Consider the following 26,171-nt stretch of genomic DNA (forward strand, 5'->3'; position numbering starts at 1 on the left):
TGGATTTTGGGATGTATTTTGGACTCTGTACCAACAGCAAAACACATTTGTAATGAACTGGAAGGATGACAAAGCCAGTAGCTAGAAAGAAGCCAAGACACAGGCAGGAGTGGGAACAATATTTTGAAGGTCTGAAAGCTACTATTAAATTGGAGCTACTGTGACCCATAGATTAATAACATGTTGTGTGCCAAGTGAGAGGTATAGCTTGCAATAATGTACACACCATGAAATGTGGAACAGGTTAGTGCTTGTAGTCGATAATGTCTTTGTTATTATGTGGAGATTGTATAGTGGTTTTGGAAATTGTTCAGTCCCTTCCACATTTCTCCAAAATGTATGTTCTAGACTGAATTTATAATTGATCTAAAACAATTATTGCCATATATATATACACAAACCTCTCTAATAACAAACAAAAAATACACTTTTAGAAATGTTCCAATTTATTTACATCTAAAAACAAAAATATCTCGTACATAAGTATTCAGAATTTTGTAGAGCGCCTCAGCATTGACTCCTCTTGGGTATGCCTCTAGTAGGTTTGACTCTATTTGGGTATGCCTCTAGCAGCATTGATTCTTCTTGGGTATGCTTCTAGAAGCTTTGCACACCTGGATTTGGGCAGTTTCTCCCATTACTCCTTCAAGATAGATCCTATGAACCTAAGTCAAATTGGATGGGGAGTGTCAGTGAACTGCTGTCTTCAGGTCTCCCTGAAGATGTTCAATGAAATTCAAGTCTATGCTTTGGCTAAGCCACACTTAGGGACATTCACAGTCTCGTACCGAAGCCATTACAGCATTGTCTTGACTGTGTGGTCGTTGTTGTGCTGATAGATGAATCTTCGCCTCAGTCTGAGTTTCTTTGCTCTGTATCAGGTTTTCGCTCCATTCCTCCTTCCCTCAGTCCTCACCAGTCTCTCAGTCCTCACCAGTCTCTCAGTCCCTGCCACTGAAAAGCATCCTCACCATCATGTTTCACCGTAAGGCTAGTAGTAGCCAGGTGATTAGTGTTACCTTGTTTTCCCCAGATGTGGCCCTTGGCTTTCAGGCCTACTAGTTTGATGTTGGTCTCATCAGACCAGATAACCTTTTTCCTCATGCTCAAAGAGTCCTTCAGACTGTATGTGATATTGCTCAAAAGTGGATTCTGCTTAGCCACTCTACCCTAAAGTTCTAAATGATAGGGCACCGCACAGATGGTTGTCCTTCTGTCAGGTTCTCTCATCTCCACTAGAGTGACCATTGGGTTCTTGGTCACATCCCTCACCAAGGCTCGTCTTGTCTGGTTACTTAGTAAGCCAGATGGCCAACTCCGTGAGGAGCTTTCGTGGTTCCAAACTTCACAAAGATGGAGCCCACTGTGCTCTCTCGATGTGTGAGCAATTTGTTTAGAACCTTCCCCAACTATATGCTGCAACATAAATCTCAGAAGTCTGTGGACATTTCCTTGAAGTTCATTGCTTAATTTTTCTCCGATATGCATTGTGAAGTGTTGAACCTTATATAGACTTTCTAAATAATATGCAATCAATTAAATTAACACCAATTAAGTTCTAGAGACATCTCAATGAACTCAGGATAAATCTAAGCGCAATTTGAAATGTCATGGCAAAGGTTCTGAATACATATGTACATGACATTTTTCAGCTTGTGTTAATAAATCGGCACTAATTAAAAAGGGTTTTTGCTTTGGCATTATGGGGTATTGTGTGTAGATTGATGGTGAAAAATAAATGTAATAATTGTAAATTCGGTCTATAATACTACAAAATGTGGCTAAAGTGAAGGGGTTTGAAGACTTTTCTGATGCCACAATATTTCATAATTATGCTGTGTCCATGGGATGATTGTTACCTAGCTAGCATTGACTAGCTAACTTAGCATTAACTGTTTTGAGCAACAAAGAGTTTACATTAGACAGCGTTATAGCTGGTGTAGTTGGTATCTCTAAATTGATTTTTTTATATACTATTTTCTAAATTCAAGTTTGGATGTGAAGAGGTTGTCTGTCTCAGCTAACAACAATGGATTATAAAAACAGCGTTATAGCCGGTTATCTTCCCGGATGTTGATGGCTGCTGACTATAGTGTCATCTTCTGTGTTGGGTGGGACGTTTGTGAATAACACATAATACCTCCCAATTTGAGCTGGATCTGTAAAATGTTGTTTGAATGTGCATAGTTTATTATTAGAATCTCTATCATACCTCAGATGGCCATGAAATTCCACATTTGGATAGAATATTTTTTCACATTGTGCGCCACACATCTGCTCACACACAACATATCACAAAATTTACCGGGGAACCGTTTGGTCTTGACCACACCACATCCACAGCCAGTGGCTTTAAAGCAAGCTCAATAAAGATTAGCAATGTGCAAGCCCCGCTCACCTGAGTTTCTTTCCGTTTCAGTGACTGTTAACTGTCTGATGGGTACTAAATCCACTTGTCACTTAAATGCAGTTGGATTGATTGATTTAATTTAACTTTGGGGACTTTTCCCACTTGTGTGTTTATTATTTGTGTCTTCCCCTGCCCATCCTCCTCTGGGAAATTACCACATATATCTGATCAGATTGATCTGTTGTGTATTTCCCTATTCTGTTTGCACATAGTGGAAAAGTCCTCACAGGTTTTTACGGGTTAAAAGTTGGGCGTGCCGATCGTGCCCTGTAGTGCTGAACTTATCTACTACCCAGGCCGACTCAGGGTACAACAGGACAATATTGGGGTGCAGATTGGGGAGAGGGGTGTAGCTGCCAGGCATTATTTGCACATATGCCTGTCTTGATCTAGCTATGCCTATGTGCTTGGCACACAGTGTTGAGGAGATAGATTGCGGGTAAGGCCCTTCAATAGATTAGTGTCCTTTTCTGGTGGTGGACTTTCACCTGAAGATCAAACTCAACAGAAAAGCTAAACTTTTAAAATGCATTCAAACTCCACCCGCATATTAGCCTTAATCCCCATTTGCACGCATTTGTCATTCAGAAAGTATAAAACAATGTTTACTTTTTTCTGAGTAAGAGGAAAACTATATAGACTAAACAATCAATAAGGAGTGGTGAGTGGTGATTGGCCACGGTATAAATCTTGCTGTTTCCTGTCTGGTAAGCAGTCCTTTGTATCATTTATGCTGATTACTTTTCTCATTACTCAAAACAGATGTGTTGAGATGATGAATTATCCAATTAGAAGCTGTTTGTCAGCCATTTCATTTCTGGCATATTTCGAAACACACTGGAAAGTCCTTTCTTGTTCCGTCGGACTTTAGACCTCCTCAGTCCATGCACACACATGTAGAATGACTAGGTAGGAAGATGGCTTAGTAAAACATTTTAACTGTCATTTTGTGTACAAAAAGCCTACGATCAACTTCTGACAAAATGAGAAAGCCTTCAGTAACGGTCCCAGTTTCAGTGTACTGCTCCTTTATGTTTTAATCATGTGCAGCCTATTGATGGAGAGTAGACATTATCATTGACAAATCTCCTGGGGAGAGAAAGAGAGATGGCACCGGTTGAAATGTCAAAATCCACCCCAGTGGAAAGGCAGTCAGTGGGGCTATGTGAATGCCCAATGTTAGGAAGGGTGATTAGGATAGGCAATGATTTGATAGTAAACGGCATTGAAAATAAATAGTGGCTTCACAAACCTTCCTTCCTCATGCCTCCCCCTCTCACATTACATGTAGTCAAAGGGACATGTCTGACACAGTTCATACATGGCTGTCCTGTAGTTCCTTCCTTAACCTCCCAAACACACTCTAACACACACACACACACACACACACACACACACACACATAGCTGAAGGGGTCATACATGTCCCCTGTTGCTCATTGCCCCCACCCTGTCTCCCCGTCGGTAGACAGTAGGCTGATTCACCCTCCCTCCCTTTCTCCCAGCCCTGCTCTCCCCCACTCTACTGTGCTGGGCTGTGTGTATGTGTGTGTGTGTGTGTGTGACAGCTGCCTAATTGGGCATTCTCCCCTCGTCGAAGCGGCTGCCTCTCTTCTCTCCTCCAGCCTGGGCCGGGGCTGCTGACGAATGGCAGCGGATTACAGATGAGGACACAGTGACCCTCCCGACCTTGCCGCGGGGGAGGGTAGAGGGGGGCACGGGTGGGGGGGGGCAGAGAGAACAGTGTGGGGTCACTGGAGGATGAGGTCAGGGGAAGGTGGGGACTCTGCCAGGTGGCCGTGCGGTGAATGACGGAGTGTCACATGACAGTGGCCCCATGTCAGTGTGTCAAGGGCACAAGCCCTGCTGGCATCACCTCTGCAGTATTTTCCACTTGTATTTATGTATTTACCTACTCCCAGTCAATCGTTCTCACTCACTTCTTTCATGTATTTATCCAGTCCTCCCGTACTATGGGGGCTTCTGGCTTCCGGCTCAGCTCAGTTTACTCTCTGGCTGGGGTATTGGTCGGTCAGGCAGCAGCACAGGAGATGGCAGATCCCTGAGTGTGGTGAATTTTAATTTCTATGCCTGTCCCCTCCCCTCACTCTCCCTTCCACAGCCCCCCCCCCCCCCCCCCCCCCCCCCCCACTGCTGTGCATGTGAGACTGCCAAGGTGAGGTTGTGTCCTCTTGTTAAGAGCGATTAATGGCACTCGTTATGTACATAATGAAATATCCCTGCTGATGCATAGGGTGGCGTTCTCCTCTCTCCTATCTATGCTCCACGGCTGGCCTGTCTCTGTATGCATACAGCACTGGGACTGAGGAGGCAGTCTCACTGCCCCTGCCTACAGGCAGACAGACTGACAGATACACTACATTAACCAGTAGATCCTGTGGAGTCAGGGAATGAGACTGCCCTCATAAAGCACGGCTGTAAATGAAAACAAATGACAATGACGGCTAATAAATATAAATAAGAATATAAAAGCACATGCACTATAGGCCCTAAATGTACACAAATAATAATATATTTAAGTTCTCGGTTGAGTTTGTGCCTTTTCATTCGATACGCACACAGGATGATGAAGCATTGTGAATTGTGTTCATGTACTGTACCAATTTCAGGAAGGAAAAAAATTGGTCAATGTACATATGACCCTCTTTTAAACCGGGGTGTTGTGCCCCACTGACATGTGGAAGTAGGTGTGAGTGGGCGTCTATTTGAATGAACCCATTAATATTCAATCACATACGCTTCTGTTATAGTATAGTAGTTTAAGCAGGTAGAATAGAGTTTGTTGCATTAGTATACCTCTCTAGAAAAAAGTTAAGATACCACTGTAAGATTATCAGTTTCTCTGGTCTTAATATTCATAGGTATGTGTTTGAGTAAAATGAAAATTTCTTCTATAAGAAGAACAACCTTACTGACAACATTACTCCCAAATTCCATTTATAGTTTTTATTTGTAGAAAATAACTAGTCAAAATAACTAAAAGAAGATGCATTGTTTTCTGACCTCAAATAATGCAAAGAAAATATTAATTTTTTTACTTAGGAAGAGTTCAGAAATCAATATTTGGTGGAATAATCCTGATTTTTTTATCACAGCTTTCATGTGTCTTGGCAAGCTCTCCATCAGTCTGTCACATTGCTGTTGTGTGACTTTATGCCACTCCTGGCACAAAAATTCAAGTCGCTCAGCTTTGTTTGATGGCTTGTGACCATCCATCTTCCTCTTGATCAAATTCCAGAGGTATTCAATGGGGTTCAGGTCTGGAGATTGGGCAGGCCATGACAGGGTCTTGATCTGGGGGTCCTCCATCCACACCTAGATTGACCTGGATGTGTGGCATGGAGCATTGTCCTGCTGGAAAAACCATAGCAGAAAGAAGCATGTGTTCTTCCAGGATAACTTTGTACTTGATTGATTCATGCGTCCTTCACAAAGATCCAGCCTTGCTGAAGCATCCCCAGATCATCACCGATCCTCCACCAAATTTCACAGTGGGTGCGAGACACTGTGGCTTGTCGGCCTCTACAGGTCTCTGTCTAACCATTAGATGACCAGGTGTTGGGCAAAGCTGAAAATTTGACTCGTCAGAGAAGATGACCTTACTCCATTCCTCTACGGTCCAATCCTTACGGTCTTTTACAAACTCCACCCTGGCTCTTCTTTGCTTCTCATTGATGAAGGGCTTTTTTCTAGCTTTGCACGACTCCAGTCCTGCCCCTAGGAGCCTGTTATGAACTGTCCTCGCTGTTCACTTCACCACAGCTGCTGTTTGCCATTCTTTTTGTAGGTCACTTGATGTCATCCTACGGTTGTTGATTGACATTCGAATGAGTTGACAGTCATCTCGGTCAGTGGACAGTCATTTTCGCCCTCTGCCAGTCTGTAGCTTTGTTGTTCTCAGTGTCTGTTGCTTGACCTTGTTCTTATGATCTGCCGTCTTTGAACTTTTCAGGATGGAACAAACCTGACGCTCATTGTATCCATCTGCCAGTAAAAACAGAATTTAACCTTTCTTATCCTCACTCTTTTTTCATGCTGAATAGTTATTTTTTTAATTCAAATTAAATTTGAGGTACTATTTGCACTGTTTTTGCCTTCCAGCTGGTCCTATTGCAAGAGGATTGTGATGACCACAGCAGTGGTTTTTACCCAATCAGTACCTCATTAAGTAAAATGAGGTCTGCCTGTGTTGGAATTTTACAGACATTGGAATGGAATGGCTGCCATACATGTACCGATGCTGATTTAAGAAAAATTAGGAGTGGTCTCAGAATTTTTTCCAGAGCTGTATAATTGTACAATGCAAATTATAGTTTGTGAATTCCTTACTTTAACAGTGAAAACAAAATAATAGTTTTGGAAATCCCAAACAACATTGTTGCAAGATAATTATTAAAGGGAATTATATTTTCAAACAGAGCCAAAGCCAATATTCTATTTATTATCTGTTCTTTTTAACAGAATATACATTTCCGCCTCACTTGCATGACAGTAGGATGATGTAAACAAGTAACTTTTAGGATTCTGTCTCTTCCTTCTCTCACTGCACTTGCTAGATAGTACGCACATTGGTAGCTTACAGATGCCCTCAACAACTGTATTTTTGTTAAAAACGCAAATAAGCCGCTTAGCAGAACATTGTCAAAGCATTTCTTTGAAACATTGTGATTGGTTGACAAGCGAGGTACGTCCCATAGCCCCAATTTACACAGAGGCCTATGGTGGTCTTTTTAAACATACAACTGCAGTCATGTCCAGGTCTATTTGTGGAATTGAACAGGATTGTTACTGCCGTCGCCTGTTCATATATTATGAAAAGGTTGTAAAAAGAAGACAGCTTTGGTAAAGCTGTTTGATTTTATATGAAAGGGAAGAAATTGATAGTGAAAACGAAAGGTACTGTAGGTGTACATTTTCATCCAGTGTTTTTTTTGCTGTGAGTTAGTTTGTAATCATTCTCCAGTTCCATCGTGTTCCATTCTCCTTGTTTAGTTTGCATGCCAATGTTTTGTGTTTGTAGGGCGAGACACTTCTGGGTCGCTACAGTTTTCATATTGACCTCATTGTGTGAGTGTATTTGTGTGTGTGTGGCTCTATCTAATGCCTGTGTCAAGCTGTGCTGGCTCTTTAATCCCACGGCCCGGTGCTCGTAGGCTTGATTAGTGACAGCAGTTATCTCTGCAGAAGACAGCAGGCCCACCTTTAGAGTTTGGTCAGGTCCGGGGCACAGGGGGGTGTCAAGTCATGAGAAAGGTGAGCAAGGAAGGAGAAAGAGTGCGAACAGAGTCAGTGGAGGGAGGGAGATGTGAATGAGGGAGGGGAGAGGAGTCGAGGGCCTGATTAGTATTCTGCAGGAGTGCTCCTGCCAGTAGAGCAAATTGATTACTACACTTTACCTGTATCAGCCTCCACAGCTAAGGATGACAAGGTAGGGGAGCATGATGTGTGTCCGTGTTCGCCTTGCAATCAAAGAAGACTTGTGTTGGCTACCCAACAGTGCATTGCTTATCCTAGCATACACTACAGACTAATCCTCTTTTGGGTTTTTCTGATGTATCTACCACCACACAGCCTAGTCTGCTGTTTCCCCTCACCCGTTCCCTTCCATTACTGCTAAGTAACAGGACTAAGTAACAGAGCACAACTTCTCGTTCCCAATCATCAATTGACAATATTTTAACCTCACAGCATTATCCCCCTCAGTGGCTCTCAGCATCATAATTGGTGACACAGCATTCAAACGTGTGGTGGACAGGCACCTGAAACAGCCTGTTGTATCAGTGTAGGCTTGTCTACTCTGCCTTTCTACTTAACAAATCCTTAAATCTAGAAGATAATTTGCGCCAAATGAAATAGCACTCATTGCACAGTACAATTTCATACATCATTTTACTTTGTTCACTCCTTTAAACAAAGTATACCTTTGTATGGGTTATATTGGGCAACACTTGTGCAGTAAAAACTGTTAAACACTTTTTGTGTAATTTCTAGAGGTTTGGGGTAGTTTGGGGTCATTTGTAGGACCTGTGTGTTGAGTTGGCTGTAGGCTCAAGAAAGACTGTTTTTTGTAACCATAACCCAGTTACAGTCAGAAGCAGCCTGTCTGTTCTCACATGGCTAGAGGTGGGCCTGATTGACAGATATAGTAACCAGTGCGTTAGCTGCTGTAGATTAATTGACAGTAAAATGAAAGGGGCCAGAACGTCTCCAGCAGAATATGGCTGGATAGATTTATTCAGAAAAGATCTGGCAACAATACTAAGACGGATGCAATTGTCCTAATTACTTTATAATGAGTCCAACATAACCCAAGGAGTTGAATGGAATATGTTCTTTAATGTAGAGTCACGCATTTCTATTTGCTTTGTTCTACATTTAATAACATCTCAATTTTGCTCAAGAAGCAAAATCTTTGTGAGTCAGCTGGGTGATGTAATTTATTTGCATTAGAAACACTGATTCAGGACTAGGGTTGGAATCAGTCCCATTTCACTTCAGATGATTGTATTTTTTGTTTTTATTCTTGAAGCTACGCTAGCAGAATGTTCTGTTATATTAGCCTGTGTGTTGTAGTATATTAGCACTATAGCACGTGTTGTAGTAAATTAACATAGGTGTTTGTGGTTCAGCACAATGAATACTGGGTCGGGCTTGCCACTGCAGTGCCAGGTATAGTGCTAATTGGTGTTTAGAGTGGTCTGGGATCTTAATTGCAATATGCTGGCTTTTGGCATGCCAACTGGATTGGTGCTGCTGTTTTACTGCCTGCTAGAGATCTCCTGAACGTTTACATGTAACAATCGCTGGTTTTTAATAATTACATGCATCCTTTGCTGGTTTAAGTGTCTTTAAATTATTCAATGTGTTTATTTAATTTTGACTTTCAATGAGAATGTATTCTTAGTTGAATCTATAAAAACAAATTGCACAAAGAGAGGAGAAATGGCTATTCTGATGTATCAACATTTTTGCTGATTGTACCAGATCTTTCCCTACGCTTGTCATTCTCCGAGCTCACTGTGGGCTAAAGCATTAGAATGATTTAAAAACTCCTTGTGAAGTAGGTCAATGGTATTATGAATGGTAAAATGATTAGGGAGCAGGCAGAGATGTCCCCTCTTTTTCTGTCACTTAGTCCTCTGTTACAGGCTGGCCATCTTTTATTCACAAAGCATCCCAGCATTACTCATCCTATAATCAGCAGACTACTCCTTTAACCCAATAAAGCCCCATACTGCTGACTCACACACAGAAAGAACAGAGAAAGGGGGAGCTGTTTAGGATAGAATCCAAGGATATTATGGAAATCGTTGATTAAAGGCCATTTTCTTTACATGGTTAGTAGCCAATGTCCTGGGCAGCAGCAGACTGAGACAGGGAGGGGCAGATGATTTCAGTGGAAAAGAGGCATATTTCCCTTAGCCATCATCATAATCGGCAGCAGAGTGGTCTGGTTCAAATACCTTCAGCGGGCTTCTAGATGACTGGATGTGTCCTTCGGCTCCATGGCCCTGGGCTAATCAGCTGTTATGGCTTCCAGTACTTCCAGCCTCAAACCCCTCAGCTGAGGCGCCTTCATATGGAAAATGGCTTGATGCTTTCTGCTGCTCGGATTTTGTGTGTGAATATGCTGTTGAATAAAGATGTGTTTTGTTAGTAGGGAGGTGACAAACAGACAATTTCCTTAACATGTGAATCATTGGTGATGGGGACACCGGAAACATGCGGGCTATGCCTAGTGAATTCAACAACAACCACAATAATGTCTGCAGTCTGGAATTACTTACACTTATAACAGCCTCTGGAAAACTGGTAGTAGCAAACTTTACAAAGTGATTAAAGGCATGACAGTAGAGAAGCTTAAGCTAGAATACAACACTTTTAGATTTCTAATATCCAATTCCATTCAGATCGATATCTAAATAGCAAGCCTACCTGTTTGGTGCTTTACAGCCTTTAATTTTAGTTCTATCTCTTGAAGTGCCTAAAGTTTATCTTGTGTTACTTTGATCGTGTTGTGATTGGACAACAACAAGCTTAACATGCTAATTCATATGGAAATGTATGATCAACCAAATAGAGATAAGAACATGACTGGATAAACTATAAGGATCATTCTCAGTTTGTCACATCCCTAGTTTTCTCTGCTGTAACTATTTGTCCAATATGTATCCCCTTTCCTATTTTAAATTGAATTTCCACAAATGCCTCACTCCACCGTGTCAATGGAGTGTATTATATTTTAGATTTAAAATTAGATTTGATGTTACAAAAATTATGGATGTTTATTGAATAATATTTTTTTTTCTATTATATAATGTTTATACATAGTCATTTTTATGTGCTCCTTGTTAGCAGGTGGAGGAAAGTTAACTACTTCAAGGGAAGATGGAATATATTTATGTTAATTTAGGCTTTTGGAACCTAAAGGCGCTTGAGATTTTACCACACTGTTTCCTCGCAAACTGATCTCAGGGGACTACGTAGACTATTTTACGCAAATCCATAGCACTCGATTTTGTATGATATGTTACGTTTTTTATAATACATTACAATTTGGCTAAAACGTAACATATGTTACTAATGCTGTTAAAATGTATAATATGTTACGAATGCCAGACAAACATATCGTATGTTACAAGTACAAAAACGTATCATACATTACATACTTGCCAGTTCAAAAATGATTCTGAACCGGCAACGTTCAGCTCCGCAGGCTTGCGGCCTACCCACTGATCCACACAGGGATTATGGATTTAGAGGGATGAGTGATGGTCTTACCAAGGTTGCTACAGTATTTAATGAATGCATTTTAACGTTTGGTTAACGTTAGGTATCACTGCACTGGGGTTAAGGTTAGGGTTAAGGTTATGCATCACAGCACTAGAGTTAAGGTTAGGGTTAAGGTTTGGGGTAAGGTTAGAAAACAAAAAAGATTAGGTTAATGCTTGGTTAGGGTTAGGTATCACAGAACTGGGGTTAAGGCTAGGGTTTGGGTTAAGGTTAGGTATCACAGCACTGGAGTTAAGGTTAGGGTTAAGGTTAAGGTTAGAAAGAAAATCTCTTGTAACATATTGATATTGTAATACCACTACTGGCTGCCTCTGTCAGGAAGTTCCTATTTGAAGCAGTGGGTAGCGCACCCATCTCCCCATCTACGGAGTGGAAAGATCCGGGTTTGAAACACAGCCTTTCACTTTTTTTCTGGATTATTACTCTGACGTTACTTCACCTAATTCGTATATCTTACGAATTCAGCTTTCAAAGATTTACATAAAATAGTCTATGTAGTCACCTGAGACCAGGTTATTCCTTCATAAGCACGCTCGCTCTTTTCTCACACGAACTGGCGGTTGAGCCGATGTTAGATGAGAACGGTACCCACTCCTTCACACGTTATTTAGTAGCCTAGGCTTACAGCTCTTGTTTATCAGTAGTTTTTAAAAACATGTATTTCAGTTTTGAACAATAACGCGTTATTCTGCTAATAAATGTCCAGTGCACATCCCTAGTTAAAATGGTGTAAGTACCACTTTAGTTTAACATTGCGACAGTTGTTAATAAAAAATATGATGATATACAATTCTGTCTTGCACAAGAATCATGGCAAGGCAATAACAGTGCATGTCAACAAAATTAACATTTGAATCGGCACTCTGTATCGACAGATACTTCAAGTTCAGTACTCGGGAATCGATGTGGACAATTAAATGGTGGTATAGGTGCATCCTTAATTCTCAGTTAGACAAGCATCAGCTAGCTATTGTAATGTTCTCTCGGTTTGATGGAGTTAGTGCAGCTGCAATGTAATCACAAGATATGGGTAAATAACAACATGTACAGTTTAGCCTAAATACAGTTGCTAAAACATTGTTATTCTTTTGTCCTGCTAATGCTACAGCATCATTATAGTATGTATTCATTTGGTTATGATGATTGTGAATTGTTAAGGGTAGTTTTGCAAAAAAAAACGACTATGGTTTTAATTTGTGAAAAAAAATATGAATATTATTTTGGTTTTGATCTCACAATTGTTTAAACGTTTAAACTGTCACACCCATAATGATTAGCATGGACAACCAATAGCAGTGAATTGGTTTAGATTGATAATGGTCACAGCTCATTAAGATTAAGGAATGTGTGTGTTTTAATCAACACACTCGTTCTCCAACCCTACCTCTCTCTCGCACGGGTACTCTTGGTCAGGAAATAGCCCTCTTCCGTTGCTGCACAAATATTTACTATGGACACAAACATTTTGATAGCCGTCTTGTTTTCTTGTGGACCCATTGGCTGGGGCAGCCATTCCTTTTTAGGACTGTCTCCCTTGCAGTGCAGGGCCCAGGGTGAAAGATTTGGATCACCAAGGGGCTCCTCCCCTTTCAGCCTGCCTTTACATCCCATCATTCTGCTACCTGGTCAACATGACCCCATAGGCCCTGTGTGAGTATCAAGTGGGCACTGCTTAGTCCACACCAAGCCCAATCTAGTCCGACAAGTGCTAGCCCACACTAGCCCAACACAGCCTAGCTTACACCAGCCCATGACAGGCATGCTCACAGCATGCCCAACACTGGCCAGCACATATCAATTCTAACGCAGGCTAGCCCTCCCCTAGGCCACACTAGATTACATGAGCTAACCTAAACCAGCCCAACAGGGTCTAGCCCACAAATTGGCCAACACGGCGAGGCCAGACCAACCAAGCGCAGGGAGAGATAATGTAGGAGTGTGGCACTATGCATGAGTTGTTGGGTCAGTGTATCTGTATGACCGGGTCGGAGTGCCCTCGTTCCCACCTGTGTACATCAGCACTGCCCATGTTTTCAATGCATCCTGGTTTAATTGACACACATCTGCCGTATTCTTTGGTTGCAGTCTCACAATGTTCACTAACCTGCTGTTGTCTTGTTTATCCCCGCCAAGGTGAGACAGAGTTTCTCCCCTGACTTCCCGACCTTCTGTAAGTTAACTTGTGCTTCCTGTTAGAGCAGTTGCATTCGGTCAGGTCGGTAGCTTGCTTTTCGTCTTATTTAATCATGTCAGGCCAGACCATATTGAATTTACAGATGCCGGTCACGCTGCATGTGTAAGTGAGCTACCCTGTTGAGTATTTGCAGCAGGCTGGCCTGCAGATTACATGATATAATAGTGTTTCGGCATCGCCTCTCCTTTTAAATTCCTTTAACCTTGACTCCCCTTTAGTGCAGGGAGAACACATCTGCCAGGCTGGTGTCAGACATTAGTGATACACACCGCTTGGGCTGCATTGTCACTTTTTATTAACGCCCAGAGCTTTGCATGGACACCAGCTGTTGCGTCAAGTGGAAAGCCTGGGCGGTGTGAATGACCTTGACTTTAACTGCCTGCTCCTGTGGCTCTTCCCCTTTTTAATTATTTTGTTTTGACTCATACATTTTAAATAGCTTAAATGGATTACCATTTCTGACAATGAAGGTCATTTTGCAAACTCTCTTGTTTTTTTTTGTGTTGGGGGGGTTAGTGGATGTAGCGAATAATTGACACCCGATGTGAGTGGGATTGAAGGTCAGACATGGATATCTATTCCCTGACATCTGCATTGGGTTGTATTCATTACAGTTGTTCTAGACATTTCTAGACATTTCACAGAGAATGTCTGATCAGTCCACTAGCCTCACTGTTCCTATTCCTGGGGAGGAAAAGAAGAAGGGAAGACAGGAGATGAGGAGATGGGGAAGGGAGGAGAAGAAGGATGACAGTTGATTGGGAGTGGGTAGGGGTAGGAGAGAAGAGGAGAGAGAGGGGGGCAGGAGAAGGAAGATGGAGAGGAGGGGAGCCGTGGAGAAGAAAAGGGAAGGGAAGAAAGGTAGAAAGATTGAAAGAAAATGAGAGAAGAGGAGTACAGAGAAAGCTTGGGAAGGAGCAGAACAACCATTCGGTTCGGGCTTGATAAAGCTCTCGTCTCCATAGCTGGCCTACCTTTCGCCCGTGGCCACTGTAGTGAAAATCACTTTAGAATGCATTTGGGTGTCATTGTGTGACATTGTCAAAGATAATGGATAATCACCACGGTAACTGGAGTCGGTGGAGAGCGGCTCATTGGCCCTCTGGTGTCTCACCATGGGGATGGGGGAGGGTTCTGCCTTTTGGGGCCCGGCAATGAGATGACATGTTAACAGATGTGTAAGGTCATTTTCAATATGTACACCAGGCCAGATAATGTAATAGTAATACACACGCCTGGATCGCCTGTCCTGCTCCTGAAAGCAAACATTGGCTTCTGGCTTAGAGGACAGGCTTAATATATTAAGGTCATTTATTTGTTCACAGTGCTCCTTTACAGAAGGATTTCTCCTTCTGATGCCCCTGCAACTTTTTGACCTCATCTCTGTCAGGGATTCTTTCAAGGACACTGCTGTTCATTAGGTCCTAGCTTACAATTTTTATCTCCAGGCAGGACAGGGACCCTGCTTAACTTTTCATTTACACAGTTCACTGCCCTGTAATCTGGTATTACATCTTTCTTTCCATATTGTTGATGGGTTAAAGTCAAGCCTAAAATTCAACACCAGTTGAGGCTTGGTTCTGTTTTGACATAATGTCAGTAGATGTTCTGGTACAGCCACCATTTTAACCTCATGTGGTGACACACACAGGTCTCTAGCTAAGTGACTTGACAGTAAACATTTATTTACATGTTTACTGCCCCTACCAAACCCTGTGTTCTTTTTTTAAATGTTAAGCCCTTGGATTGGCCAGCACAGCGGGAAAATAGCCCTAATCCTGCCATCTAAGATTAGCAGGACAACAGACGTCAGGTGGTCCTTTGCTCCAGTCCAGCCCGAAGTGACCAGGTTGGTTTTTGTTGTTGTCGGATTTGGGTCGTCTTAAAGCTGGACTTGAACTTTAATTGACGCTGATGGGCCAATCTGAAATTAAGTAATTCCTAAAGTTGTCCAGACTCGTTCTATATATACCTTGAATAAATGCAGCCTTTCCTGAACTGGGAGTCATTACCGCACGTGAAGTTACCTGATTTGTAAACTGGGTACGTAGAACCTGGGATTAGGAGTGAACTCCGAGTAGCTGCAAAATGCAGTTAAATTAAACTCAGGGGTTTATGTTTTTTCCTATTGATGAAGATTTATCTTTGTAATGGATTGAGATACAAAAATATTATTACTCTATTCCTGATATATAAGAATCTTCACAATAGGGCTGTTTCCTACAGAAACCCTTAGTCTAGTGGACAGCACCAGAATGGACATAAAGGGGGCTTCAAACCGGTGCCAACCACTCTTCAAGACAGCCTAGAATGTTGTTGGCCCTGTCTGCCTCAGTCCACATATATGATTGGCCTAGATAGGTTAGGCTGACTGGATTTCATCATCCTCCAGTCATTGTGATTATGAACGGCCCTTTCCTTGACAGCCTACACTGTCCTGTCCCACATTATTTAGGTTAGACTGGATCATCACTGACCTCCAGTCATCCTAATCAAGGGCTGTCCTGTCACGCCGACCCCGTGTCTCCACTCAGCGAGCCACGCCAAAGGTGGGACAGGCAGACCGCTTCAGCGAGGGACGCTGGGCGTCAGGCAGGCAGACGGGCAGCTGAGGTGTAGTGGCGGTGGAAGCTCTCTGTATTAATTAACCTTTATGGTCCAGTGCTCTTGACTGTGGGACGTAATCACAGACACCAGCCTGACAGGGTTCACACCGCAGGTCTTCTCAGGGCGTAGCTGCTGCCGCTGTCATGGCAACCAGCAATGGTGGTCAGTTGCCTGACTGTCAGTGTCTTGCCCTCCTGACAGTTGAACAGCAAATATGTGACAGGTACACTGGGCCCACATACACACACACTCAGACACACTCACATTTGGCAGCTCAGCCGAGCCGATCTCTTTTCTGTGGAGGCCTGTGTCAGTGCCTTGGGAAACGGTGGTGCTTTTCAACATCATAACCGGCTCATGTCAAGTCAGTTCAGTTTATATCAATCCAGTTCTGTTTGTATTTTATTTTGGCCTCCTTCAGGGTGCAGACAGGGATCCAGCGTAGAGGCAGAGGAGCTGGGCAGGTATCAACAGGGCACCAGGGCAGGTATCAGTAGGGCACCAGGGCATGTATCGAAGGGGCACCAGGGCAGGTATCGAAGGGGCACCAGGGCAGGTATCGAAGGGGCACCAGGGCAGGTATCGAAGGGGCACCAGGGCAGGTATCGAAGGGGCACCAGGGCAGGTATCGAAGGGGCACCAGGGCAGGTATCGAAGGGGCACCAGGGCAGGTATCGAAGGGGCACCAGGGCAGGTATCGAAGGGGAACCAGGGCAGGTATCGAAGGGGCACCAGGGCAGGTATCGAAGGGGCACCAGGGCAGGTATCGAAGGGGCACCAGGGCAGCCAGGAGGGACCTGCTGGGAAGGCACTGGTCAAAATAACATTATCTTCTTCAGCACTGCTGAACTGTGTGTGTGTGTGTCTTTGTTTTACGATACATGCGAGTACCAAAAATCCCTGCAAAGATGGTAAAATGAGGAACATTCCAGCTTGTGGGGACATGTCAGTGATCCCATAAGGATAAAGGCTGTTTACGGTAAATAGTTAGGTTTAGAGTAAAAGTTACAAGTTCAGGGGTTAGGGAAAATATGATTTGAATAGTAGTCATCCCTGCAAGAATAGTAGAACCTTGCAGACCAGTTTGAGCTTTACACCATGAGGGCACTTTATTGGTGTTAAGGTTAGTTTAGGGGTTATGGAAAATAGGATTTTTTAATGGTACTACATTTCTATGGTTCTAACATTGATTACGCAAAACTGGAGCGCGTGTGTGTGTGTGTGTGTGTGTGTGTGTGTGGGCGTTCACTGGGTGCACAGCTAATGTGTGAGAATGGAGACAGGGTTGTGAGAGATGCTCAAGTGCAGGAGGAGTGGGAGTAGGGTGGAGGGGGATTATCCACTGAAATGACAAGCTGCATAAGAAATGATCCCCAGCTCTCACAGGCCCTTCACAGACTCACTGCAACCAGGGGCTTACGGCTTGAAGACCTCAATGTTTTCCAGGTGGTGGGCTTGAATTTTTCATTTGAATAAAATCCAAACCTAATCTACATTTATCGTCATTGCTTCGGTTGAAAGAGGGGGAGAAAAAAAGCCACATGGAAAGCGGGTTGCCGTGCGCAGTCAAACTGAAACGTTGCTAAGTAACAGGGATGGTGGACAAGGTGTTGAACTGAATGTGATTGTGTGGGGCCGTGCAGCAAATCCCTGCTTCTCACACACTGTTTCTCTTTCTCTCTCCCTTCCACTCCCTCGCTCTCTGGCTCTACTCTTTTCTTTCTGTCTCTGTTACCGTAGGTCCTCGGGTGTGAGATCAGGAGAGTGGAAAGGCTCCCGACAGACAGACGTCCCAAACATCCCCAGCTACGGAATGCATCAACATCACTGTGGTCGGGAAATCAAACGGACACCTTTTTCTTCACTGCTCACGGCACAGGACTGGACCGGGCCTTTCTAAAGCGTCCGGTGTTCACAGGCTCACAGGAATGCCAGCACGGGCCGGGTGAGAGCCCCAACATGGCTCCCGTCATGGCCGCTATTGTGTGTTGTTGACTTCCGTTTTTGCTGCGGAGGAGGGATTACTGTACGTTGAGCAGGTAGATATTAGAACCTGTGAAATACTGTCGCGGCCCATGTGCATCCTCACCTCTTATCCGTTTTTGGAAGTACAGTACCTGATGACCTAGCGGATCTTGTCATTCCCAGTAGCAGTGCTGAACCATACGAGTGGGATCCTAGTATTGAACATGACTCATGGGGAGGAGCCTGGCCCTGAGACACACACGGATTCAGCTGTTCTAACTTATCTGGAAGGTTTACTGATGCATCCCGTGGCGGCTGGGCCCGGGGCCACGGCAACCCGGAGATCGGAGCCTGCGCACGGGCATGCCAACCCAGTGGAGCAGGTCAACAAGGCGGCCCGGCCGTTCCAAATGCCCAGCCACGGCCCCGCCGCCGCCACCGTTCAGAAGGCCGGGAACGGCCCCGCCCTGCACCACGCAGCCTCCCAGAACCTGAAGAAGGCCCGGCTGCTCCGCTCGGGGGCATGGAATGAGCCTGGGGCTCAGAGGCTCAATTCCCCCCCTGTGGAGCTGAACGGTCAAGGGGGTGCGGGTGGCCTGCAAAACGGCGCCATGGAGGGCTCCCCTCACGCTGGGGAGAGCACGCTGCTGGCCTCCCTGCTGCAGTCCTTCAGCTCCAGACTGCAGAGCGTGGCCATGTCGCAGCAGTCCACCAAACCCCCGAGCGAGCTCTCTCCGCCCACCGAGGCCCCTCCTGCCGCGGAAAAGGAGCCGATCCCCTGCTACGGCATGGCCTCCAGCCGCCTCAAGGGCCTGATGAGGAAGAGCAAGTTGCAGAACCACAGCAGCACGCCATACAGCCGGCGCGTCCACGGCCAGGACAGGACCTCAGAGTCCCCCAGGTCGGTACCGAGCAGCACCCCTCCCTCCATCCCCACCACCGCCCCTGCTGCCACGGATGCTGTGTCCTGTGCCGAACGGCTCAAGGCGGTCGCCAATCTGGTAAAGATCCGGTCCAGCCCCGCTCCCTCGCCCAAGCCCAGTGTGGCCTGCAGTCAGCTGGCCCTGCTGCTGTCCAGTGAGGCCCACCTGCAGCAATATAGTCGGGAGCAAGCCCTCAAGGCCCAGCTCTCCGGCCGCTCGGCCAGTGAGAGGCTGGCGGCCATGGCAACACAGCAGACCCAGGACAAGAGGCCTCCGAGTGTGGGAGAGGCTCCGCCCACCAGCACATCCACCACCGCCCCGGACCCGCTAAGCTCCTTAACCGCCCAGAATGGGACCGCGGCAACAGCACTCCCCCGACTGGCACTCGGCAGCGGCCCCAGGCAGCGGAGCCCCTCCCTGCTGCCGCCCCACAGTTCGCCCCACCCCACCCCTCCTCCTTTGCCCCTCACCCCACAGACCCAACCCCCAACCCCCACTAGGGAGAAACGGAGCTGTGACTCACGTCCCACCCGGCCCCCCCAGACCTGCAGCAGCCTGCTCCTTCTACTCCTCAACAACCACAACAACCAGAAGCAGCTGACCAAGAACGGACACCTGGAGGATGACTTTGGGGTCCTGCCCCCTAGCCGCAGCTCCTCAGTCACCTCCGACAGCGAGTGTTCCATCCCGAAGAAGAGCCTGGCCAAGAGAGAGGAGAGCTGTAGTGACGCTGAGGGCTCCTACTCCAGCTGTTCTCCTATTGACCTCTCCATGAGGAACAAGGCCAGCAACAGAGCCGCAGAAACCATGCCTAGTGCCACCTCCTCCACCGCTACTTCTTACTCCTCTCCTTCTACTGCTTTCTCCTCCTCTGCTGCTTTCTCCTCCTCTACTGCTTTCTCATCCAGTTCTTCTGTTGTTTTTTCCTCCTCCTCCTCCACCACTTTCTCTTCCTCCTCTAATGTTCTCTCCTCCTCTTCTTCATCCCTAGACAAACTCACTGAGTCCCTGCTAAACAAGTGGAAGCCAGATCCCTCTGGGCCGAAGGTCCTCCAGGTTAAGAAGGAGCTTGAAATTAGCCCAGACCTTAAGTCCCACCCCAAGGTCACTCTTATGCAGCTCCTTCTGGAGCGCAGGAATAACGACAAGGTAAACAAAATGGTGGTTAATCCAGATTTGCAACATGACGCAACCCTGTCCAGTCTGTCACGTGGCCCACTTAAGTCACTAAACCCCTGGGAGGAGGTCAGGACACAGAGTCCCCTGGATCGACCAGGCCAAAGCCTTCCCCTGTACTCCCTCAGCCGAGACCCCAGCAACACCCCGTCCCCCTTCTCCTACCCCTCTCCCCATGCCCATGTCCAGTCCAGCCCTCTGGATCTCTGCAAGTCCAAACCCTTCCCTGCTGAGAAAGCTGCGGCTGAGCCGGCGTTCAGCGCCAGTAAACTGTTACAGAACCTGGCCCAGTGCGGCACCGCCTCACCATCCCCACCCGTTGGTCCCGGGCGAGTCCCCAGCCAGGAGCTGGATGTGGTTGGCGGTAGGCCCCTGGCTCTGCTTGAGAGGCTCAATGCCCCCATCCAGAGGAGCACCACCACCCCCCTATCAGACGGGCCCTCAGGCAGCGGCACCCCGTCGTTCGGACGCCAGGGGGACATGTCGCCCCCCTCATCCCAGATCGAGAACCTTTTGGAGCGTCGCACCGTGCTGCAGCTACTGCTGGGAACGAGCTCATCCTCAGCCTCCTCTATGGCCTCGGCCACCCGCAGAGACAGACAGCACTCCAGCGGGAGGGGCAGTGTGGAGACGGCGGCAGGGGGCTGCTACGAGAAGGGCACCTCTGTCATCTGTGACAGCTCCAATGGGCCCTCAGCAGTAGACGTCAAGGTCAAAACTGAACCAGGGGAGGAGGTCCTCGGCCCGTTGTCCTCCGCAGTGTGTGAGGATGTGACTAGCAGAAAGAGGCAGGGAGGTGGAGGAGGAGGGTTTCCTGACAGGCACAGCCCCCTCTCTGAACCCCAGCAGGACCTAAGGACAGAGCCCCGGCCCACAGAGGTCATCGCTAAATATGGACTTCTCAGCCAGCTCCTGAAACAGCAGAGCGCTACCTACTACACCAGCGCCGCGCAGCTTCACACAGATCGCCGGCCCAGCCCCGTGCCTGTGAAGGAGGAGCAGAAGGACTACCACCACCAGGGACCCAGCCCTAAAAAGAGACGCCTCTGCTCAGAGCTGGCCGAGAGCCTGAACAATGGCAGCCCTCAGAGGGCAGTGGTGGATGGTGGAGGAAGCCACAGCAGCCTGGCCCGTGGCCAGGGACCAGAGGAGCCTGACTACCACAGGGGCCACAGGAGTCCTAAGGAGGAGGCTCCAACCAGGAGCCCCGGCAGTGAAGTTCTCCTTCCCAGAGAGAGCCGGGGCTTCAATGTGCTCAAACAGCTGCTCCTGTCCGACAACTGTCTGAAGGAGCTGTCCCAGCATCCCCGGGGGGCCCCCAGCCCCTCTGTCCTGCATGCCAATGGCAAAGCCAACGGGAGCAGCCTCAACCTCAATCAGCCAGGCTACAATCATCACGACCTCCTCAACCTGCCCACCTTGCCCTGGCACCACCCTCACAGCTCCCTCAACTCAGGGCCCCCCAGCCACCTCAGACCCCTGCCCTCACCCATGACAGGGGACAGCAGCCGGCGCTCCCCCTGGGGGCGCCACACAGCACCCACACCCCATCAAGACTCGCCTAAGCGGGACTCCACTCCTGTCAAGCAGGAGCCACAGAGCCCGGTGCGGTGGGCGGCTCGGGACCGGGAGGAAGAGGAGGGCTGTGACTCCATCCCGGACTCCCCCCGGCTGACCCGCTCCAACCCCATCCTCTACTACATGCTGCAGAAAGGCAGCGCTCAGCTGAGGAGAGAGATGAGGGACCAGGCAGAGGGGACCCAGGGGTCAGGGGGAGCGAGGGTGAAGGAGGAGCCAGGTAATGACGCCCATGTTGCATATGAACACAGACTAAGCTCCACCGCCAACTCCACCCTGCACTCCTCCCTGTCCCCTCCTTACAACAACGACAAGCACAGCCACAAGGATGACCGGCTGAGCGACTCCTCTGACAAATGGTAGTTTTATGAACTAATGACTTTTATTAACTGAAACGTGAAAAAGACAAAAGGGGGAAAAATATGACAATGTTTTTTTTTTTTTTTTTTTTTTTTTTTTTTGCTTTTTTACTGACTTGCCAAATTAATTTGTAATTTGATGAGAGGAAATGAGAAAGAATGCCAGAGTGAGGATTTTCAATAAGAACCGAGCAAATGAATTCAAGGCATTATTTTCATTACTGTATCATAATTCTAGATGTCTTGGGATACGGAATGGGTAGTATGATATAACCCTTCAAAAGAATGTCAAATTACTTGCACCAAAATTAGGTAATCGTCAAATGTTGACCTGGCCACTGGTGATTTCCATACAGTACGTATTATACATTCTTAACTGAATGAAAGAAAGCACCATTCAAAAGAGTTGTCTGGTTTAATCCATATGATTTGTGTCTGTGTTGCACACACATATCACTATTCTATGTCCTCTCCTTTGCCACCCGTAAAACATTTCCAGAGAACATTTCCAGCTACATTTATTATTGATGAAAGATGTTAGCACTCAGTTCACTGCATATTTATTTTCCCATCAGGAGGTTTTCAGATGGACAGAGAGCATCCATTTGAGATCAGATCCTTAAGATAGTCTTACCAGGGTAAGCACAGGAATACATTAAAACATACAAAATAAAGAAATTTTAAAGGAAGACCTTGAGAACAACAATCATAATCAAATCCACTGACGGTACCTATAATCCTATTCTGTTTGAAGGTTCTGCATTGGGTGCCACTGTACCTTCGCAAGACAGTGAGTTGGCTGTCCACGTACAGGCAAGGCTGTGTGCTCACAACGCATTGCATTTTTGCTTCGATCTGAAATGAACTTGTTGGGGCTACATTTTGACAGTGCAAATACAGGGTGACTTTGTGTTAATATATGGTAATACAACTGGCAATACAGCTGTTATTGACTAGTTGTGTTGGAAGTTATTTTAAAAGATGAAGCAACAGTGCCTGTGGGACATACACTGAGTGTTGTACAACTTGTATGCAGGTTTGAAGCAACAGGTTAAAGACTGCAGTATCTGCATCACTGTTTCATTAAAAATCTATTGAAAAGGATGGTTTTGAAATACAACTACATGTTTTGGAATAAATAACACAGTCTTGTTTGATATTGTAGCCCTGTGTTTACACTGTCAAAGGTTTTAGCTTTTGGTGTCTTTAAATTGAATATGTTTATGGCATGTAATGAAAAAAATGTCAGTGTTGATATCCGTTGAACATTTTGACAGTTTGTGAAGTTTATTTTGTGTTTCTTGATTCTTGTGCTTTATGGACACCTTTTACTTTCGTGGTGGTTTCTTAGCTCATATTAAAATGTAAAAATAATTGCATGGAAATAAAGAGAAATCCGCAGGTACATTTTGAAGCAGCTGGATATGACGTGAACCTACCACCCAATAATCACTGAGACATATTTGGTGTCTTTTGAGGGCTTATCCTATCTCTAGCTCCTTATTTTGATTGTACTGTATTTTTTTCAGTTTCACACACTGCTGTCATCCATTTAGTCTTACATGTGATCTTTTTTAAATACATATACATATGAAGTACATATTCAGTACATGGTTCTTCTATTAAAAATACATTTTCACGATGGTTAAATATATGTGTAAATAGTACTTTCATTATGAAAGATAACTATTTTGTATCGTTGAAGAAAAAGATATTACCCTAGTTTTTAATGCCCTGAAAAATGTAAATATGAATTCTATGCGTAATAGTGTACATACAAATGGCAGAGGATGCGATGCCCATTTTTGGTTGGTTTGTTCTTTGCATGTGTCTCTATGTGGTAAATGATAATCTATCCTGCGCCGTGTTGTGTAAAACTGTCTGACTCTCCTCACTGCTGCCTGTTGCATGCAGACGCATGGGAACTACCTGTGTATCCCTACTGGTGATGGGGCAAAATGTCAAGTCTTATAATAGGTCTTTTTTATCACAGAGAGAGGGTCATTTAGAACATGAACAGTCCCCAAATAACCACAGACTGTTGAGCAAGTGGAGAAAAATGTGTGAAAATAAACGTGCATTAAATATTTTTGTGATTTTATTTTCTGTTACTGGTTGACGAAAGCTTAGATGGACAGAGTCTGAGGGTTTTAGTGAAGGTATGAAGTACAATCATGAACCTGTATTGTGCATCTGAAACATACGTTTGTAGCAAAAAAGAAAGGGTTTCATGTGACAACCTGAAACATTATTTGATTTTTTTATGTTTTCATTTTTTTGGTGTTAATTTGCACTGATATCTAAAAAATAAAGTACTAAAATGCTTGACTGAGTTATTCTCTTGTTTCATTTATGTTAATCTTTCATTACTGTAATTCCTCATATTAGTTGATTACATGTTTTATTGTTCACCCTCTTATTAATGTGCTCAATATAATGTCAGTGTCAGTAATAGTCAGTTGCTTTTCAGCTTTCTATTTCATCGTGCATTCTGAGCCCTGTGTAAGTCATCTATTTTCTGATTCAGAGAACTTTGATTCCGAGTCCTAGGTTCATCTGTTCGCTGCCAGATCTTAACAAAGGCAGGAAAGGCATTGAAAGGAGGGAGTACAGGAGTGGAGGTCAGCAGATGTGCCCTGGATAAATTCACCATGGTGTGTTTACCCTTCTAAGCTGAATACACATCCCATTTCTCCCTTGGACTAAAATAGATTCATTTATATTATCACAATAAAACACCTGAAGTCCTGTTTTCTAACATCCTGATGGTCCCTTTCATGAAGCAGCAGCTCTGTTTAGGGACAGAAAACAGCCTGTAGTTTGAAAGAGAGAAAAAATTAGAATTTGTAAAGGTGAAAGGAAGTTCAACCCAAATATTCTCTGCCTTTGGGTTTTGTATGTTGAAGTCCATTGGGTGAACAGTCAAGTTTTTGTCTGTCTGCAGACAGTGCACTTTTGAAATCCTGCTCAGTTCCTCAGCAGCTCTAGCCCGACTAGCTTCCCCTTTCTTTAATCCCTCCCCATGACTGGCCACATGCACTCTCTTTAAACTCTCAGTAACCTTTCCCCTGAGTTAACTTCTCCATCCCAAGATCCTTATCAAGCCATGAACCGCCAATAACCCCTCAATTTCCTTCTGCTCCCAAAACAGCGGCAAGCATAAAAGAGTTTAAAGTTGAAACTGAGGTCAAGGTGTAAAACCTGACAATCGACTGTTTGTCTGTGTTTCTCCCTTCGATATCCTGACCTCAACATGTGGCCAGAAGGATGTGAATGAAGCACAGCAGGTCACCAATTATTCAAACTGAGTCAATCAAGATCTCTGAAAACAGTCAGATGCCTCAAAAACAACATCATGCAATTGGTAGTTTAATTTAGTTAGGTGGGGTCAAAACTCAGTCAAGTATTGTTCACATAAAATTCAAAAGTTTGTGAAGAATCACAGCTTGTAAATGACAAGATGGGTATTACAACTGTAAAAAATAAACTAGTGCTGTCAAACGATTAAAATAATGAATTGCTATAAATCGCATAAAGGTCTGTAGTTAATCATGATTAATCAAAAATTTTAAAAATGTTCAAATGTGGTCCTAAATAAACACATTTCTGTTTAAAAAGCAGATTATTATGTTAAAGATGTAATTTTTTTTGTAAAATATGGACATTGCTTGATTTTAAATTAAGTGCAGGAGCTGTCTTTTTCCAAGTTGGTCCATTAGAACAGGGAATGTCATGGCTCTTAATGTCTCCCCTCAAATTATAACAATGACTTGCACAATCTATTGGTATCCCATGTAAATCTAAATAGAATGTTGCTGGTGTATGATCCAGTAGTTTTACCATCTAACATTGTGCTCTGGATCAAGGCACCGAGTACAGTAACAACGATGTTAGGATTCTGTTTAAAACACCCATCAGCCCCTCTCTCTGGAAAGCTGCAGGCATGTTATCCAACACTGAATCAGTGAACTTAGATTTTTTTAGGCTTAAATGTGGTTAGAATGTGGTTCAGGTCAGGGCCTGCAAACAAGTGTCTTATTTTTTATAGGTGTTTGGCCACAGCCAAATACGTGTATCTTTATAAAATTATTTCCAAATGCCAAAAGGTAGAAAACCTAAATAGGCAAAGGCATAAGGTAGGCAAGG

General features: G+C 45.0%; 1 protein-coding gene across 5 annotated transcripts in view; it reads left to right on the top strand.

Annotated features, from left to right (window-relative positions):
• The window catches only part of nrip1b (nuclear receptor interacting protein 1b), a 50,956-nt gene extending 26,599 nt beyond the window's left edge, over window positions 1-24,357 (top strand). For 3 of the 5 annotated variants that reach the window (XM_020048516.3, XM_010870668.4, XM_010870670.4), the window contains one exon: window positions 17,765-24,357. In XM_020048516.3, the coding sequence (XP_019904075.1) occupies window positions 18,214-22,029 (3,816 nt within the window). In that variant the 5' untranslated portion in view covers window positions 17,765-18,213 and the 3' untranslated portion in view covers window positions 22,030-24,357. Of the gene's footprint in view, window positions 1-17,046; window positions 17,471-17,764 lie in introns of those variants that run through there. The other 2 variants (XR_002197004.3, XM_034293273.1) reach the window with 2 other exon arrangements.
• The last annotated feature ends 1,814 nt before the right edge of the window (window positions 24,358-26,171 follow it).

The sequence above is a fragment of the Esox lucius genome, chromosome 7, assembly GCF_011004845.1.
Source record: "Esox lucius isolate fEsoLuc1 chromosome 7, fEsoLuc1.pri, whole genome shotgun sequence".
NCBI lineage: Eukaryota > Metazoa > Chordata > Actinopteri > Esociformes > Esocidae > Esox > Esox lucius.